Genomic DNA, 18,666 nt, shown 5'->3' with positions numbered 1-18,666 from the left:
ATGTCAAACATACAGAAAAGTAGAGATCACAGTACAACGACTCTTCATGTTTCCATCATCCAGCTTCAACAATCTTCAACTCGTAGTTACTGGTTTCATCTACACCGTCTAATTTTCATTCTTTTGAAGCTAATCACAAGCAATCATGTCCTCCATAATTATTTCAGCGTATATCATTAAAAAATAATGAATCTTTTAAAAACATGACAATACTATTTTCAGAGCCAAAAATTATTTCTTAATATTATCAAGTCAGTGTTCAAATATCCCTGATTGTCTCATAATTTCTTTTCTTTCCTCCCTCCCTTCCTCCTCCCTTCCTCCCTTTCTTTCCCAGTTGATTTCTTTGACTCAGTTTCCAAAAAGAACCCGCATTCCATTGGTGGATATATCTCTTAAATCTATTTTAATGTAGATTCCCCCCCCCCCTTTTTTTATGGTTGAAAAAAAATGTTTTTTTTTTTAAATCTTACAGAAATTTCCTGTGTTTGGAATTTTACTGACTGTGCCTGTAGTGACATTGGCAAGAGCTTGTCTCTTTTTTTTTTTCCTTTCTGCGAATTAGTAATTAGATGTAAAGGCTTGATCTGATTCAGTTTCACTTTTCTGGCAAGAATCCTTCATAGGTTGTGCCTCCTTTAGGAGCCACATGATGGGCACGTCTCTTTTCTTTGTAACATTAGCAGCTACTGATGATCATTGCCTAGCTCCACAGTATCATGAAGGTTTGAAAAATGGTGGTATTTTGCCTTTCCTTCCTCATTTATTACCTAATTGGTTACATTTATAAAGAAAAGCAATTTTCAGAATAATGATTCCATAGTAACAATTTTGTTATCCTGAATGAAGCACAGTCCATATAAGAAAGGTGAGTTAAGTGCTTGACTTGGCTTCTCTCTTTCTTTACCAGTTTTCAGAAAAATTAGTTGATTTCTTCAAATTCTATAATGATGCTTCTTTTTCTTTTTCTCTCTCTCTCTCTTTGAGCATCAGTAAGCACTCCGATGTGAAATTTTTATCATTTTAAATTTGCTTTGATCTTTTCTGGAGAAGAGATTTTTATACAGAGAACTGGGACTGAATTTACCTTTATGGACCATCTTCTGGACACTGGGCTAGGTGCTTTCACATACACTGTTTTACTTAATCCCCACAGCAGTCTTGGAAGGCAGGAGCTGTGCTCTCTGGGCTTTTACAGAGAAGGAAATTGAGGCCCTCAGGAGCCACTGACTAGTGCAAAGTCATGCGGACCCACGATGAACCCTGCAGCTTCTTCAGTTGAGATCCTATAGACACTGAGTCCCTAAATAGGGCCCACTGATTACCCCTCGAGCCTCTGTTAACTCTTACCATATTCTCCTTACAATTAACTGGTTTTGTTCCCTTGAATTTGTCACTCTCATCTTTGTAAAAGCAGTTAACTGGGACTAGAATTTCTGCCATGTAACTTAACTCATAGCTTTTCATTGTTGAGTGTATGTGTGTATATATGTAGTTTGTGTGTGTGTGTGTGTGTGTGTGTGTGTGTAGGCACCAGGGATTGAACCCAGGACCTCATACATATGAAGCATGCACTTTACCACTGAGCTAAACCCGCTCCACAAGTAGTGTGATTTTGCTTTAGCAATGTTGAGCTGCTTGAGTACCCGCCCCAAGAGGGCAGATGCTTGAACTTTATCTGGAGTAGGGATTTTGTCTGGCAAACACAAAGAGAGTACTTAGAGTGATGGATGATGGAAATGAAGCTAGAAAGGGAGGGATGTAAAGCCTGGGGCTAAAGAATAGTGAGAAGTTAGTGAGGTCAGGGAATTGGAGCTTGTGATAGGTTTATCACTGACCAGTTTATCATTGAGTATTCCTCTGAGGGAGGCTTAAGCAAAAGGTTGTGGCTGTAGAGTCTACATGTTAGATGTGGTATAGTCCTGAAAACAAAGTTGAGTAGCTACTATAGAGTGTTGAGATAAGGAGATCAAAGAAGTGAGAGGAAGGTGTTGGTTGGGTAGGCTGTCATGTGGATGTTGAGCTCACCAAATATGACAAGATTGGTGTGCAGAGACAGTGAGCCAAGAGCTAAATGATGGGCATCAGCCAGGAGGGTGATTGATGGCATCAACCCAGATGGTATATCTAGGTGACCAAACGTCACAGGAACGGGAGTTTTGTAGGAGGGAGGGGAAGGATTGGTTTGGAAATGGCAGTGGGGGCAGGAGAGGAATATACTTACCCACTTCCTGATCATGAGATACACTAGAAAGAGAAAAAAATATCATTCCTCTAAGAAGGCTGCCAAAGAAGCAGTGTCATTAGCGGATGGGCAGGATTCAAGTAAGTTAATGAGGGAACATCCTGAGAAATGACTTTGAATATGGAAGAGTGCATTAGTCACAGGGGCAGAGGTCACAGTGGGGGTGTGGCTGGGTCCAGGGTTGCAGGTGATAAAGGAGGAGCTAGAAGTTATGCTGGTGAGCGAGGTAAATAGGAATAGGGACTTGATGGGATAGAGCACTGTCCAATAAAACTTACTGTGATGATGGCAAAGTTCTATATCTGTACTGCCCAACATGTAGCCACTAGCCTGGTGTGGCTATTAAGCACATGAATTAGCGAGTAGGGCTAAGGAATTGAATTTTGAATTTTATTTCATTTTAATTAAATTGAAATAGTCACCTGTAGCTAGTGGCTATCATTGGACAGCACAGGTTAAAAGAAGGTAGCTCCTTGTTGTTTTTTTTTTAAAGATTTTATTTATTTCTTGCCCCCTCCCTCATTGTTGCATTTGCTGTCTGCTTTCTGTGTCCATTCGTTGTGTACACTGTGTCTGCCTGTCTTCTCTTTAGGAGGCACCAGGAACTGAACCTGGGTCCTCCCACATGGGAGAGAGGTGTTCAATTGCTTGAGCCACCTCATCCCCATGCTTCTTGTGCCTCCTTGTTGTGTCATCTTGTTGTGCCAGCTCACTATCTTGCTTGTCTTCTCCAGGAGGCTCTGGGGACCAAACCCGGGACCTCCTGTGTGGTAGGTGGGAGCTCAATCGCTTGAGCCACATCTGCTTCCCAGCTCCTGGTTTTTGTGATTGTTTCACTTGCTGGCCAGGCAGCCAAAAGGACATTGGCTCTCTCATATAGAGACCTGTGGCAGAGGCCTTCTGACTCCACCATGTGAATATAGACAAAGCACAGGGTCAGGCAACACTGGGTCCACATTTTAATTCCTCCACTTACCAACTTTGAATTAGAGCAAGTAAATGAACTTCCCTGGTATATATGGGTCCTCAATAAATATTAGTGGACAGAATAAATCTCCCTGAGGGTTAGTCCTTTTCATTTGTAAAATGGGAATGGGGAGCTGTTGCAAATATTAGTGCTTTAGCAGGATGCTCAGTAAATTATGATTATTATTGACAAAGTGAGTTCTCAATATTTGCTGATCGATTGAACAAAACCTGTCCTTCAGGCCAAAGAGTTACTTGTCCAGGTATGGACTGGTAGAAATGAGCCATCCCAGTGCTCTTTGAGGACCAGGAGGTCTCTGGGACTATGAGATGTGATGGATTGGGGCTGGGTTTAATTGTCCAAATCTGCTATAGTCTAATGTAAGAGCACACCTGGCTTGAACATGGAAGAGTGGGTGAGGCTGGCCAAGGGGACAAGGTGGAGGATCATAAAGTGAGCCAGAGTCTGGGACCTACTTTGCCTAAATATCTAGTGATAATCTGGTCAGTTCAGGTATATTTGCCACTTTAATTTTTGCTGGCAAGCCTTAGACATCAACTCCACCTTTCTTCTGTCCCCACATCCCTGTCATCTAAAAAACAAAAACACTTTTTTTTGTGTGTGAAGTAGAGTAATTGTGTCCTGAGATGGCTCTGATGTGGGACATTTGTGATTTGGGCCTATTTTGAACTGGGGGTGACCTCTGATCTGGAGTGACTGTGATCAATCTTTCTGCGAAGCTGTTCCTAATTCCCTGGCAGTTATTTTCTCTATGGCTCTCCTCAGACTGAATGTTTACTTACCTCGTATTGTGACAGCCTCTCTATGTCTCTCCCTCTCACCAGATTGTGACACCCAAGGCAGGAACCTTGACCATTTATCATTGAGTATTCCTGGGCTCTAGCACATTGCCCAAAGCACATAGTAAGTAACTGCCCAGTAATTCTTTGTTAATTGAATGAATATGATTTGAGGTGAGAGCAACCCACTGTGATCTGAGATAATCTGACCTCTTTTGATTGCAATCTAGGTGGCCTGTGAACTTAGGGTTGGGACCTTTGATGACTGCTTTAAGGTGCTGGTAAGACTATTAACAGAGGGGTCTGTGCACCAGTGATTGTGACCTTTTGGCACTAACTTGTGATAAGGATCAGCAGGGAGAATGAATGGAGGTGACTGAACTAGTAACCCTGCATGACTGATCTAAGGGGACCTGCATTATTGTGTCTGAAGTGACTGAACAAGTTAGTGATGGTGTCTTCCAGGACTGCTGTGAGGCGATTGTGATCTTGACCTACAGAGATTTGGCTTGAGATGACCAACAGCCATTATTTGGGGTGTAGACCATTGACCTGAGATATGTTTTTGGGGTGAAGAGATGGATGCTCTGAACTGCTTGTTGAGCGACATCACAAGCTGAGGTAACTGCATTCTCTGGGCCTGGGCTCAGACTGGGAGTGGTGGTAATACGTGTACTTAGTACGCGCAGTTTGTTTTGTTTAATAAAACATCCTCCCAGGGCCTACAAATAATATAGTTCTGGTCTGCCTTACGCAAATAAGGAGGAGGGACGGGACTAGGCGCGGTCAATACTTCAAAAACTATAGCTCAGGGGAGCACATGTAGCTCAGTGGTTGAGCACCTGCTTCCCATGTACCAGATCCGGGTTCAATCTCTGGTAACTCTAAAAACAAAACAAAGCAAAACAAAGCAAAAATTGTAGCTGAAATATAAAACATCTTTCAGGCTATCCCTAAACGCCGCCCTTCGTTCTGAGCACCTTCCCCTCCCCGCCCACTACCGGCCTTTAGTGCGCCTGCGCGGAGGCGGGGCGGTGCTTTGCCCTTTGTTGTGGGCCCCAGTTTCCCAGGACACCACGCGGCGCTGGGGTGGGGCTATGCAGATGAGGCACTCGGGGGCGGGGCGGTTGGAGCGGCGTCGGCGGCGGCCGGGGAGGGTCAGTTGGAGGCAGGCGCTCGCTGAGGCAGGAGGAGGCCTCTCGGCCCGCGGCCTGACAGGGACTTAGCCCGCAGCGATCGGCCCCGCGCGCGCGACCCCACACCCACCCACTCATCCACCTACCCACTCCCTGCGCCGCCTCCTCCCACCCTGAGCAGAGCCGCCGAGGATGATAAACACCCAGGACAGGTAACGGCCCGGCCCAGGCTCCCCGCCCCCGTCTTCCCCTCGTCTGCTCGAGGGCCTCCTACCCCACCACACAATCGGTCCCCCGCCTCCACAACAGGGCCCTGTCCGTCCCCACCGGGTCCTTTTCCCACTTTAGCCACCCCAATCCGAGCCCCACACCTCGGCCTCCTTCCGTCCTTTAGCCTCCTCCCTCCAGCCTGGCTCATTCCGCTCATCCGGGCCTCCTCCTTCCCTAAAGCCCTCACAAACCCGGACCCAGAGCTCCAATTAGGTCTCCTTTTCCCTTCAGTGCTGCCGAACGGTGTCCCATTCCCCAAACTGGGCTTCCTCCCAATTCTAGATTCCCCAAATCTTCTTTTCTCTGCCTATAAGTCACTTAACCCTCCCATTTAAATCCCCTCCCTAATTGAAACAGCCCTCGCCTGGCCACACAACCATACTCTTATCATTATCGCCGTGCTCCCCCCTCCCCCCAAGTCTGGCTACATCCTTCAGCTTCGCAGCTGGACCCATTACCCCTACTCTTCACCCTCCCCCACCCTCGCCAGGCCTAGTAATCTTTACAGCCGATGCCCAGCCCTCTCCTAGGTCCCTCACTCAAGCTTCATCTTTTCCCTCTCTCCACACCTCTCGTCCAGTTAGCCCCCATTTCCCTCTCTCCCAGCCTCATTCCTTTTATTTCTCAAACAGACTTTATTCCTATCCTTCATCCTGTTCTTCTAATGGAGTCCTTTTCCTCCACCCACAAATAATCCTTTAAACTCTTAGCCTCCTAACTGAACTCACCTTTCCCATCTTAACTAAACCCCATCTTTAGATCATTGGCTCCACAGAACTTTGCCCATTCTACTTCCAGTGAAGGCCTTTAAGGACTACCTTCTTTCCCTGTACCTCCAGTGCCTCAAGTCAGTTCCCATGCCTTTGAAAGTTTCCTCCTTCAAAACCCTGCTTCGGCCTTCCCTCCATTAATTGGAGAGAAAAGCTGCACACCTTTCTGAAATTGAGCCACCAATGTGTTTCAAAACTTGCATCCCATAGCCTTTCCTGTGCCCAAAGTAGGTGGAATTCATTGATCAGTTTTCCTCTATTTCCTCCAACGCAGCCCCTTCTTACCCATCTGTCCCTTATACATATCCTGTTTTTGCCCCAATCTCTTGGAAACTGTTCCATAATTCCCTGATTCCACACATTTTAAATTTCCAGTTGTCCCTGCTACATTAGAATGGCATCTATTTACAATTTGGGCCCAATTCCTTCTCCTTTTTTTCCCCCTAGACTTGTTACTGTCCCCTCTGAACGTTAGTAGTCATCGTCATTCCCCCCGGCCCCCCATTGGACTCTTTGTCCCTAGATTTGGCCTTATGGCCTCTCTGCCTCACTTGGGCCTCATTGTCTTACAAGCCAGTCAGTTTCCTGCAGCTCCTCCAAATTGTGCCATGGTCAGTCCCAAACTAGACTTCAATTCTTATAAATATGGCCTTCATTATTTCTTTTCTTCACATAGGACCCTTGTCTGCCACTCATGGTTCCTCTCATACTTGGGCTCCCTTCTCACTAAAATGGTCTCTTAACTTTCCATTTCCCACCCTTTCAGCAGCACCATCTTTAAATATTTCAACTGGTGTTTCAGCTTTTTCTTGTATTTCAGTTTTTTTTCAATCCTGACTGCACATTTGAAAATCAGTCTCCTGGGCCCCACCCTCATGGAGTCTGGTCTAATTGGCCTGGGGTGGGGCCTCTTTATTTGTTTATATTTTTAAAACTCCTCAGGTAATTCTTTCTGATATGCAACCAGGGTTGAGAAAAATGGAGCTCCTAGAAGGCCTTAAGCCCTTAGCATCATATTCCTTTTGTTGGTAACTGTCCTTTTCTATTTAAAAGGGCCTTATCTCCTTCAGGGATTTCTTAGTCTTTCTCTTTCAGGTACTTTCCAGGAAATATCCAAGATACCTGCCACAACCTCTTAAATTCACCTACCTTAAATTACTCAATTCTCAGCCATTAGCCTTTTCCTCCCCTTAATTATCAGACTTTGTCTAGCTTTGCCATCCTCATTTCATCCCTACAAGCAGAAAGAAAATAAACTCCTCAATTCTTGGTTTGTTATGGTCCTATTTGATCCTCACCTCCCAAATTGTCTTTATCCACAATCTCATTCTGCTGTTGCATTTTCCTTTCCTGAGACTCTCTTATGTCCATCTCCTTTCCATCCCTTTCTCTTTTTTATTCCATCTTCTCTAACTCAGCCCCTCTGGAGCTGAGGAGGTGGAGGTGGATATATACTTGGATGGTGCTGGATGCAAAAGAAGTTACTTGTGGTAAAGAAGGCTGTGTGTGCTGAGGATAGATGGCAGGTATGAGAGAGGGTAGGATGAAGTGCAGGGGTGGAGGAAAGCAAGGAACCTACAGGAAAACCCACTGAAAGGGGTATGTGAAATGGCTTTTCTTTTCTGTTATTTTTGGGTGACTCCACAGTGGGGGCTGGAAAGTGAGGTTGTCTCAGCAGGCATTCTCTGGAGTCCCTACACTGAGCTGGGTCTAGGTGCCAAGTCCTTTGCAGGCAGATCCCTGAAAAAGTTGAGCACTTGGGACTAGCATATAAGGGTCTTCACTCACTGTGATGTTGAGAGACCTGAGTTCTAGTTCTGGTTTACCCAGTGGGCTTGCATGTAAAAAGAGGCATTGGGTTAGCCTAACTTGGATTAGCTTCCTAAGTGGCAAAACAGGCTTGCTTGTCTCCAGAGCCTTTGCTTAGTGTGTTGGTAATTTGAGGGGCTTGGCTGTGTGAGAGGCAGGCTAAGGGAGGAGCCAGCTGGCCTGCCAGGGCCTGGGCAGGAGCTAGGCCTTGGATCTTGCTCCTCCACTTTGGCCTGGGGGTGGGGTGGTGTGTGCAGAGTGTCTGGTTTCTTTGAGTTATGGCAGTCCTTTTCCCTAGCAGGTTTCCCAGCCTCCTCTGGCTTGCTCCTTTCCAAAAGGAGTCCTGGTAGAGCCCTAACTAGGGATTCTGATAAGAACCGGATGTTCTTCCCAGTCACTGTTTTGGTGTTTTGTACCAATTGAGAGGGTTGCTGGCTGGGAGTTTAACTCCCATCGATGGGGGATGGGATTTCCAGTGTCTCTGGCTCCAGTGGTAGAGGCTTGGTTTTCTGGAAGAAATAGATGCAGGGGAACCAGCATTGTGTTTTGAAAACAAGGCTCTTCATTTCCAGTGTCTTTCTGATTGGTACATCCAAAATGTCAAATTTCCTTATGGAAGGGGAGGGAAGAAGACACAAGTACAAGCACCTTTATTATGATTTTTGAACATGAGGTTTAAATTCAAGGAAATGAAAAAACAAACGCAAAAAAAAAAAAAAAAAAAGCCCAAGGAAATGATTGCAGCATCAAGTTGCATGGCCTTTGTCTCCTAGGATTGGCAGGGGCAGGGAGACAGTCTCTTTCTAGGGCTTGCTTAGTGCCTTGTGACAATACAGCTTGTGGAGCAGAGCTAGTCCTGGCTTGATGTCCATGTTATAATCAGTGTTTGTGCTGATGGACCTTTAGGAGAATCTTCTGGTTCTACAGGTGGTTTTTTTTTTTGGGGGGGGGAGGAGTGGGCAGGGCACAAGAGCATGTTAAACCTACCCTGATCATCTTCATTATCCAGGAATGATTTCTCCCCTTTTTTTGATTTCCTGGATAATGGCATTTCTGTTTCTCCCCAAAGAATTTGGTTTTGTTTATTCACTGTTTATTGGAGCTTTGGCTTGTTGAGTGAGGTTGTAGGGAGAGTCAGTTTTCTCAGGATGTACCTTCAAGGTCGCCCCATGGAGTTAGTCTTAATAGTTAGGAATTCCCTCAAATTGGAGGTATACTTCAAAAGCAGTGTGGACTAATAATAGCTATCCCTACTCTGCCAAGAAATCCAAATTTAGCCTTAGAGCTACTCAGAAATATAAAAAAGGGGCTGAAGAATGGGGTAAAGGGATGTTACTATTGTGCATTTCTAGAAAAAAAAAAAAAAGTAATTCATCCTTTTTAAGAACAGTATGCATTGTTGATACAAGTTGGTACCGTGATTCGAAAGGCTATGAAGCCTAATTGAAAGCTGTAGACCAGAAAAGGCTGAGTAGTGAGCAAGAGTTTTGTTACTTGAACTGAACAAAACAGGTCATTTCCTGTAAGCAAGAGCAGAAAAAAAGCTTGGTATAAAATAAGCCTTAAGAAAATTTCCTAGACCTTTGATACTATATAAATAATGAAGTAATTATTCTGGGAAGAGAGGATGGAACTGGGTGATGAACTTACTATACAAACAAAATTTAGGTGTTTACAATGTAAAATTAAGGTCTTATTTTAAAGCATGATTACCAAGCTATCCAACCACTTCTGGTATAGCATATGTAGAAAGATGTACTGATACCAGCTGTGTAATAAAGAGAATCTTAAGGAAAAGATAAGCAAACCTCATAGGCACACATATTCTAGCTGTAATCTTAAGTGTGTTTCTTGTGGAGAATCAACCAAAATTCAGTATTATTTTCAATCTGTGATTCAGAGTAGTGATACCATTTTTTTGTTAATTGTGCCTAGCAAGTTGACTCCCTTTAGAATGCAGAACAACCCTAGTGAAATGGCTTAAGCCTGGCATCTGCCCAGGGCTACTTTCTAAACATGGAAGGGAAGTTGATAAATAGAAATCAGCTTCCACAGTCATATTAGACCAAAGATGGCCATCACCTCCCTCCTTTCTTCTTTCTTTTTAGCTAAGTTTGATGGTCCTGGATTGGTACCTCTTTTTGTGGAGATTAGTCATCAGAGACATTCCTAGTCTCGGAGTAAAAGCGACCTGTGTGAGGGAAGTGAGGGCACCCTAGATAAGAGTCTATGAAGCAGGGCCTGAGACATGAATGGTTCAGGACAGATTGAAAAAGTGGAAAAGGAAATGAAAGTAGAATATTGGGAATGTTTGTTGTTTTTTTTTGTTTTGTTTTTTGTTTGTTTGTTTTTGGTCTTTTCACTGGATACCAAAGAGTCAGTAATACCAGAGCCATTGTCCCTCCTCTGACAGTAATGGAAACCAGAAAGGGTACAGACTTTAATTAGCTAAGAAGGCCGTTGATTTGAATAAACATGATGAAAAGAATATCAAGGAGAATTTGAATTCAAGTATTTGTTAGTTGTGGCTGAATGGAAGTATAGTTTCAAAATTACTTTTATATTAAATCTCTTCTGTGTAGCAGGCTGTATCATGCTTTGAGCAAATCAAATATAAAAATCAAAGTCAACTGGAAGTGACTTTTCCTTTAACAGGAGATCCTTTATCAAGAGATTTAAGTCTAATTCTTTTAAATAGTGAGCACCCTAGAGGTTTTAAAATAGGATTTGAATGATAAAATTTTGATTTATCATCATTTCCCAGGAATACATCTGATACCCGGCATCGTCTGTGGTGAAGTTACAACTTGTTAAGGGACATTTCAGACAAGTTTCACAGAATGTTTTAAATTAGAGGCACTGGTGTGTAGTATCTCTGTAACATTCATATATATCCTAAAGAGTATTCCTAAGGACATGTTGGGTAACTGAGAAAATAAAAGGAACTAACAGATGGCTGTAAACTCCCATCTCTCATTTGGATGCCAGATACCTGACCCCTTTATGTCCAGCATTGTATATTTTTTCTTCTCCAAAACAGGACCAGCCCAGCTGGGTGTTTGGATTCAGTCTAATACATTTGTATCTCCATCAGCCTGGTATTTTCAGCCCAAGGACTGAACTTAAATCATCCTTTTGGTGGTAGTCATTAAACTGTGCCTGCCCCAACCCCCATCCCCCACAGTGGAGTGAGCAGGATATGAGGAAGGACTAGAAAAATCTGGGCATTGGAGCGAGTTAGAAACAGGACTAACCTGAATATGAAGCCTAAGCTGGTTTGGATCTTATGACAGGAATACCTGTGTTTTGAAGCTGCTCTCTCTTAAGTTCCTCCAGGATTCACTTTCCTAGTAAGTTTAGTGGCATTTCTTGCCACAGTACCATTATCATTTTGAATACTAAAGCTAATACGAAAAGAGAGGACCACTGCTGTGCAATTTATCCCCTTTAATTTCTTTAGCCATCACAAAATGTAAATAGGCACTCCTCTCCCCTTCTTTCTTGATAAGTGAAAATCGGGTTTTTTGAAAGAAGCAATTTGCCATTCACATAAGGTAATTAAAAACACATCCATTATGATGGATGATGAAGATAATTATTGATTGTGATCTACTATCTATCTAGTAAGCTTATCCTAGACCCCAGCTGTTATCTTAGGAAACTGGAATTGGATCCTAGGGTGGGGGTCTGAAACACCCATCCCTCCCTTCACTCACATACACACTTGCTTTCTTGTGTCGACTTTATGGGTGATGAGGAATAGTCTCTCCAGGATCATTGTGTGTGTTGAGAGGGGAACTAAATGATTTGTTACCATTGCATAGACTTCTTGCATTTATTTGAAAGGGAGAGAGATTGGGAAACCAGAAATATCACTAGCACTAGACCACAGGACAGGCCCTAAGGATTATTTCTAGGAAGGCAAAGGGAATTCTGGATTGAAAAAAAAAAAAAAAAAATAAAAAAACACCTCACCTTATTCTGATCTTTTCAGTGGGTTGGCCCCTTGGCTTCTGCCATTAGCAATAAAAATTAGCTACGAATCAACTAATTTTTCAGTTGGGGTTGCAGGGCAGAGGGTGCGGCATCTAAAGATTGTTGGAGCAATAATTCCCAAGGAAGTAGGAATCTGAAGTAAAATGGCACCATAATTCTAGAATTGCACCGTCCTTGATAATCTGATTGTTTTGTGAACCCAAGCAGTTATCCTAGTTATCTCACCTCAGATATCTATACCAAAGGGGGGGTTTGTACAGTCTTTGTGTAGCTCCACTGACAGCTGCCTTTCTCCAGTGGCCTAGCCTCCCTGGTGTTTCTACAGGAACCTCAGCACAGGCCAGAGTGGTCACTATGGAATGGGAAGGAATCTTACGTGGGGTCTGTGTGTGCCTTTGCTTGGGGAAAGCCCCTGTTGTCTTATTTTTTCCGGCCTGGACGCTGTTATTCTGCACCTTGACATATTTGGAAAGGGGAATCATAATAGTTCATTGTTCCCGGCAGAAAATAACTGTCTTTGAAAATGGTTAGTAGCATAGTCCTCTCTTAGCAGCTGTGGTGAGGCGAAACTTGGAGGAGAGTGAGGATGCCCTGAGGTTGCCAGAGAAGGGAAGGGGCATGTAATTATCACCCCCAAATGTTGCTGCTGCTTGCAGTCCAGACACTTTCTGGGAGCCCCATTTCCCAAAGAAATTTCTAGGTATATGTTTTAGGTCCGCATTTGAACCTAAGAACAAATCCTGGGAGCTGAGCTACAGTTATAAGGGATTTGGGCATCCTGTTTCAGCTTGGGAGTGTCAATCCTGGCTTGCTAGTACTGAGGGTCTAAGTGGGCTGTCCTTTTGGTTATTCTACCATGGCCATGTTAGGTGTGAATTCAGTTCTGTGGCCCTGAACATAAATGAAGAGCCCAAATCTGGTATGCTATGCCATATAAAGCAAAGGACAGTGTGAAGAATGGTGCCTCACACCATTTTACAACTGGCTCTCAAGAAAAAAAGCACTGATTTATAGCTCTGCTGATTTCTGTGGTGTAAATCCTCCCCCTCCCCAGTCAAGCTACCAACATGACATTAAACACCTAAGTTGGGAAGAGATGTGCACAGTTGTGTGAGTCAGCTCCAGCACATCCCTGCAGCACCCTCATCTGTTATCCAGTGCATTCCAGCTGCCCCAAGGCTGTTGTGTTGGAGCCATGGGACAGGCCAGTTGCTGAGTCATGGTGTACACACAGACTCCCTGCTTTACTTGCCCTTTTGACTAGGGAGTAAGCTACATCTCAGCCTAAGGAGCCACTAAATTGGGTTCAGAGAAGGCAGTGGAACAGATTTGGAGCCAGTAAGGACACATACGTGACAGGGAGCTCTTCTAGGAGCATTCACCCTCTGTAGTCCATCTGGTTATTGGCTTCTTTACTCAGGTGACAGCATGTATGCCTCTTCCCAACAACCCTCCACCCCACCCCATACACTTGAGCTGTCTGTTCTAATCAAATCAGTACCACCTAAATTCCCATGTCCAGGTCAGATTCTAACAAAGATAGGGAAGGAGGCCCAGCCTTTGGTGGCATGCCAAGAATACATAATACTGTTATGTACTATAGTGCACCTCTGCTCTGGGAACTAAATCCCTGGGTTTCATTCAGTTCTTGACCCTAGAGGGATTAGGGTAAGTGACTTATTGTCTAATTTCTTTGCTTAGATAGGGGAGTGGGCCATCACGGAAGATGGCCTTTGGAATTCCTCAGGGAAATGGTTCCCAGCACTGTGACTTCCTAAGGCCTACATGCCTTTCTCCAGCCTGAAGTGATTGTGTAAACTTTGTGATTCTGCCACATAAGTTGTTGAGGCACTGTTGGGATATGTAAGGGGATAGTGGTGTGTGTGTGTCCCAGCAGACTGCCTAGTTAGGCAGGCCAAGGTCTGGTTCCTCCCAAAGTCTGCCCAGCACCAGAGATTTGTTTGAAGATGTTTCATTTGCTCCTTTGGTCAGACATATCCCCCTGGACTCCTTTGCCTCTGTAGGATGGGTGGGCTCCCACCCTTTAGAGGTCAGGAGTAGTTCTGGAAGCTGAAGCCAAAGGAATTAGCGCAGTGGTGTAGTCTTAGAGCACTTGTTTAGGGACAGCCAGGGCAAGGGTTGGGGTTGGGTGTCGAGTTAAATCTTCATCTTGGTGTTTACTGTCTTACCTCCTCTGTTTTTTGCAGTAGTATTTTGCCTTTGAGTAACTGTCCCCAGCTCCAGTGCTGCAGGCACATTGTTCCAGGGCCTCTGTGGTGCTCCTGATGCCCCTCACCCACTGTCGAAGATCCCCGGTGGGCGAGGGGGCGGCAGGGATCCTTCTCTCTCAGCTCTAATCTATAAGGTAAGGGGGACCCTGGAGTGGTGGAAGGCTTGGGACAAGCACCATTTTTCTGCTGCTTAAAGGGCAGGAATCACTTTCTTTACTTTCTTTAGTCTTTTGGCTGGGCCAGTGTTGGGGTGGTAGGGGCTTTGGGGACAAACTCTTTGAACTGAGGCTATATGGCTTTTGGGGAATACCAGGAGGAGGATATCAGCACCAAGAGGACACCCTGCTGTCCTCTCCGCTTGCTGGTCAGCACTTGAGTAGTACAATTTCAGGATCCTAAGTGGGAGTGGTGTGAGAGCTCTTTCTGATGCTATTCCTCATTGTCTTTTGAGAAGTAATAAGGGTCAGGGGGAGTGATTCCCCATAGTTGTCAACTTTTGGGTGTTCTGACATCTGTCCCTTACCAGTCTGATGGTCAAGGTGGGGGGTGGCGAGGGAGGGTAGTGTGGAGGTGGGAGGGAAGGAGAAGGGGCGGTCAGTTCCCTACCTCCCTGGCAGCATAGGGCATGGCCCAGTAGCTTTGGAAAACCTTGGGAATCTACTGCGGTATCTTTCCTTTTTTTCCCCATGACTGGTCTGGTCCTATATGTAAGTTTGAAATTATTTCAAAATAAAAAGTTAAAAAAAACCCATGATCTGGCCTGGGACAGATAGCCATTTGCTACCTTTTATTCTGCTGTGATTGAAGCCCAGAAGTTGGTTTAGCTTCTCCCTTAAAATGGGTTGAAGGGTAGCAGGGTAGCTGAGCTCTGGTTTCTTGAGACTGTGCCCAGCTGAGGTAACAGGGACCCTGCAGTCCACCTGGAATCAGGATTTGATTAATCTGGGTCTCAGCCAAACCCTCATACATCTTATTTATTTTTAATGATTCCCTTTCAGAAAGGGAAGGGAACAGCATGGTGGTGTGGAAAAAGTATGGGTTTTGGAGTCAGGAAAAGCTGGGTTTGAATCTCAACACTGGAGCTTTGGGTCATTTATTTGTTCTGGGCTTTAGTACTTCATTTTAAAAAATGGAGATATTAATGCCTGCTTCAGATATTTGTTGTGATGACTGAAGTGATACACGGAAAAGTACCTTGTATAGTTCTTGGTACCTGATAAATATTTCCCTTCCCATCACACTGGTTTTTAGCTGATATCATCTGGTCTAAGCACCCGATAGGTGATGGTTCCATTTAGCTGGCATGCAGCCTTACATTTTCAGCGTCTTCTGTATCCTGTGCCATCCTGAGATAGGGCCAAGGGGACTCCCAGCGCCACCTAAGTTAGGGAAAGTATGATGTGGCCAGAAGCATTAGTGACCTAATCTTCTGCCCTGATTTCCTTTACAGGACGAGAAGCTCACTGTGACCCAGGACCTCCCTGTGAATGATGGAAAACCTCACATCATCCACTTTCAGTATGAGGTCACCGAGGTGAAGGTCTCTTCCTGGGATGCAGTCCTGTCCAGCCAGAGCCTGTTTGTAGAAATCCCAGATGGATTATTAGCTGATGGGAGCAAAGAAGGGTAAGGAGCAAGTGCTGAGGAAGGGTAAGAGCAAATGGGGCAGGTCTTGTTCCAGAGATGGCACATGCTTCCTGGGTATAACAACAGATAGGAATGGGGGAGTCTGCTTTTTCCCTAGCTCTGGGCTTCTCAAGTATAAGACCATTTTGTAAGGGAGTATTTTTAGTAGGTAAAATAGTCATGCCCTAGGTTATAATTAAAGCAGATCATTATCCCATTAACTAAATCCCTGCCAGTTAATCGCCCTGTAGTTCACTCTTCTAAGCCGACACAAACTCCCCTGAGAGCCACCATACAATGGTGAAGTTCAAAGGGCCAGGAAACAGAGAGATAACAGTGGGTTTTAATTGGATTGGGCAAGGCCCAGGCCAAGCAGCCAGGTAAGAACAGACTGAGAAGAAATTACCTTGTGTGGCCCAAACATCTTGAGAAATTCTTTTAGACAGTGTTAGGGCCCAGAGTCCCTCTCAGAGTGGCAGGTTATTTCAAACCTTGCCTTAAGACTCTTCAAGAACTGGGTTCTCTTCCTTGGCCCCTAACTCTATCTTGTGAACTGCATTAGTTAAGTTGGTTAGTGTTAATTTCAGATGAAGAACCCTATTTCAGGAAGAGAATATTCAATAACATTTTTCTCATGAAGTTTTGGCTTTTTTTCTGAACTTGGGGCTCTAGAGGTCTTAAAATAGGAGCCTTCTCCCTCGAGCTTCCCTCTATATAATGCTGGCTGTAAGTCTTAAAAAACAACAACAAAAAACCAACTTGGTTTTTTGAGGGGTGAGGGTAGGGGGTGATGGTGCTGGGGGTGGAAGGGAAGGAAGTCCAGGAAGGTGGGGGCGGGCCTGAGTAGTTTTCTTTACCTTTTGCAGATTGTTAGCACTGTTAGAGTTTGCTGAAGAGAAGATGAAAGTGAACTATGTCTTCATCTGCTTCAGGAAGGGCCGGGAAGACAGAGGTGAGGGGTCAAAATAACCTACTGCCCAGACAATGGCGGGGGGGGGGGGGGACGACGACGACTGGGAAGGAAAAAGGGGGGGCTTCTGTACAGTAAGATGGGACTCTAGGTTTGCCTTATAAACCTGACAGAAGTGGGGTGGGGTGGGGTGGGGCGGGGGTGCTTGCCCCAAGGGTTCTCTTGATTTGAGCCTACCCCCTTGAGCCTCATCAGAATCCTTTTTACACTGTATCTTCTGCAGCTCCACTCCTGAAGACCTTCAGCTTTTTGGGCTTTGAGATTGTGCATCCGGGCCATCCCTGTGTCCCTTCTCGGCCAGATGTGATGTTCATGGTTTACCCCCTGGACCAGAACTTGTCCGATGAGGACTAATGGTCATGGAGGATGCTTTTGCCCAAGAGCCACAGTGGGGGAAGAGGGGAAGGTCAGGCAGCCCTGGGACGGAGGAGGGGGCTCCTCACTGTCTAGGGGAAGACACTGAGGGGCTCGGGGTGAGGGCTGCCTATTGTGTTCTCGGAGTTGACGCGTTGAAATTGTTTTCCATAAAGAACATTATAAACATATTATTCACATGTAATCACCAATAGTAAATGAAGATGTTTATGAACTGGCATTAGAAGCTTTTTAAACTGCGCTGTGTGATGTGCTCTATCTAGCCTAGGGGAGGACATGCCTAGAGGGAAGGGCCATCTGGGTCCAGGGGCAAGGCCTGAAGAGCTGGTGGGCAGCACTGTCAGGCTCAGGCTCCCCTGCTGTTGGGCTTTCTTTTTTGGTTTTTAAGACTTGTGTAATCTTTTTCTTTCCTTGCTTCCTAGCACCCCAGGAGCTCCTGGGTATAGGCTTTTTTTCAACCCCTGGGCAGTGTCTGAGTTTTCTGACCTCCACTTGGGCTTTGTTGTGTGCATTTGTGTTTGGCCTGGAGTTAAGCAGGTCTGACCCCTCCTCCTTTACAGGTTAGTGTTATTCTGGTATTTGGTTAAGCTGGCTTAATCAGTTTAATGTTATCAAAGCATTTTAAATAGGGGCATTGAAATTCATTCCCACCACCAGGACTTTTTTTGGGGGTACGTGGGCCTTAAAAAGTACTAGCCAAATTCCAATTCTCAAATCATTGCCAGAATTTCTTGCTCCTGGCAGCAGGCCCAGGCCTCAAGGTCTCTTACCTAGGGTCAGAGCAGAGAGGTGGAGGAATAGCAACTCAGGGCCTGGGGTTTGTAGGAGAATCTATTCTTAGGGACTGGATGCCTCTGGCTGACTGAGCTTAGTGATGACTGCCTCCCTTCCCTCCCTAACTGGTTCTGAGTAGTGCCTGAGAACCCTGTTCCATGGACCTAGGGGTGGAATGGAGGGTATAGAAGTGGCCTGCCCTTTTTTTTGTTTTCACTGAACAGCTTATTTTAAGTGGGGAGGAAGGGGAAGAGATCTAGATTGGGTGAGGGGGTGGGGGGTGACAGGGAGGCAAGTGTGTTGTGTTACTGTGTCAATAAACTGATTTAAAGTTGTGGTTGGTTTGTTCTTTATTCCTGTACCAGGACCACCTTCCTACCACTTGTCTTCTGAGTACAGAGCCTAACCTAGTAGGGGTGTGGTACATACTTCCCAGGAAAAAAGCTGCAATGCTGCAAGGCAGATAAACTGGCCATAGTCTCTGGAGTCACATTACACTGAAATATGGGGTTGCGAGGAGTCTGGACACATTGCCAGAGCCCCCTGGAAGGATGGGTCTGCATATGTCTGCTTCATCCAGAATAGAGGCTATACCCAGGATCCAAGCTGTTCTTAGTGGAGTGCTGAGCATGTTCTTCACCTCCTACAGCTTTGGAATGGTCGTCTCTTGAGCTGTAGCTGTCCTTAGTTTCTCTAA

The 18,666-nt window shown here is 45.1% G+C and overlaps 1 protein-coding gene across 1 annotated transcript; it reads left to right on the top strand.

The window, feature by feature from the left end:
* Window positions 1-5,159: 5,159 nt before the first annotated feature.
* Window positions 5,160-18,303, top strand: OAZ2 (ornithine decarboxylase antizyme 2). Its single transcript, NM_001290034.1, is given in 5 exon segments — window positions 5,160-5,360; window positions 14,201-14,358; window positions 15,675-15,850; window positions 16,717-16,802; window positions 17,044-18,303. Coding segments are annotated over 5 exon segments (570 nt in total). The 5' UTR covers window positions 5,160-5,340; the 3' UTR covers window positions 17,175-18,303.
* Window positions 18,304-18,666: the final 363 nt, after the last annotated feature.

Source organism: Dasypus novemcinctus, chromosome 3, assembly GCF_030445035.2.
Source record: "Dasypus novemcinctus isolate mDasNov1 chromosome 3, mDasNov1.1.hap2, whole genome shotgun sequence".
Taxonomy (NCBI): domain Eukaryota; kingdom Metazoa; phylum Chordata; class Mammalia; order Cingulata; family Dasypodidae; genus Dasypus; species Dasypus novemcinctus.
This window is presented reverse-complemented; position numbering and strand designations above follow the sequence as displayed.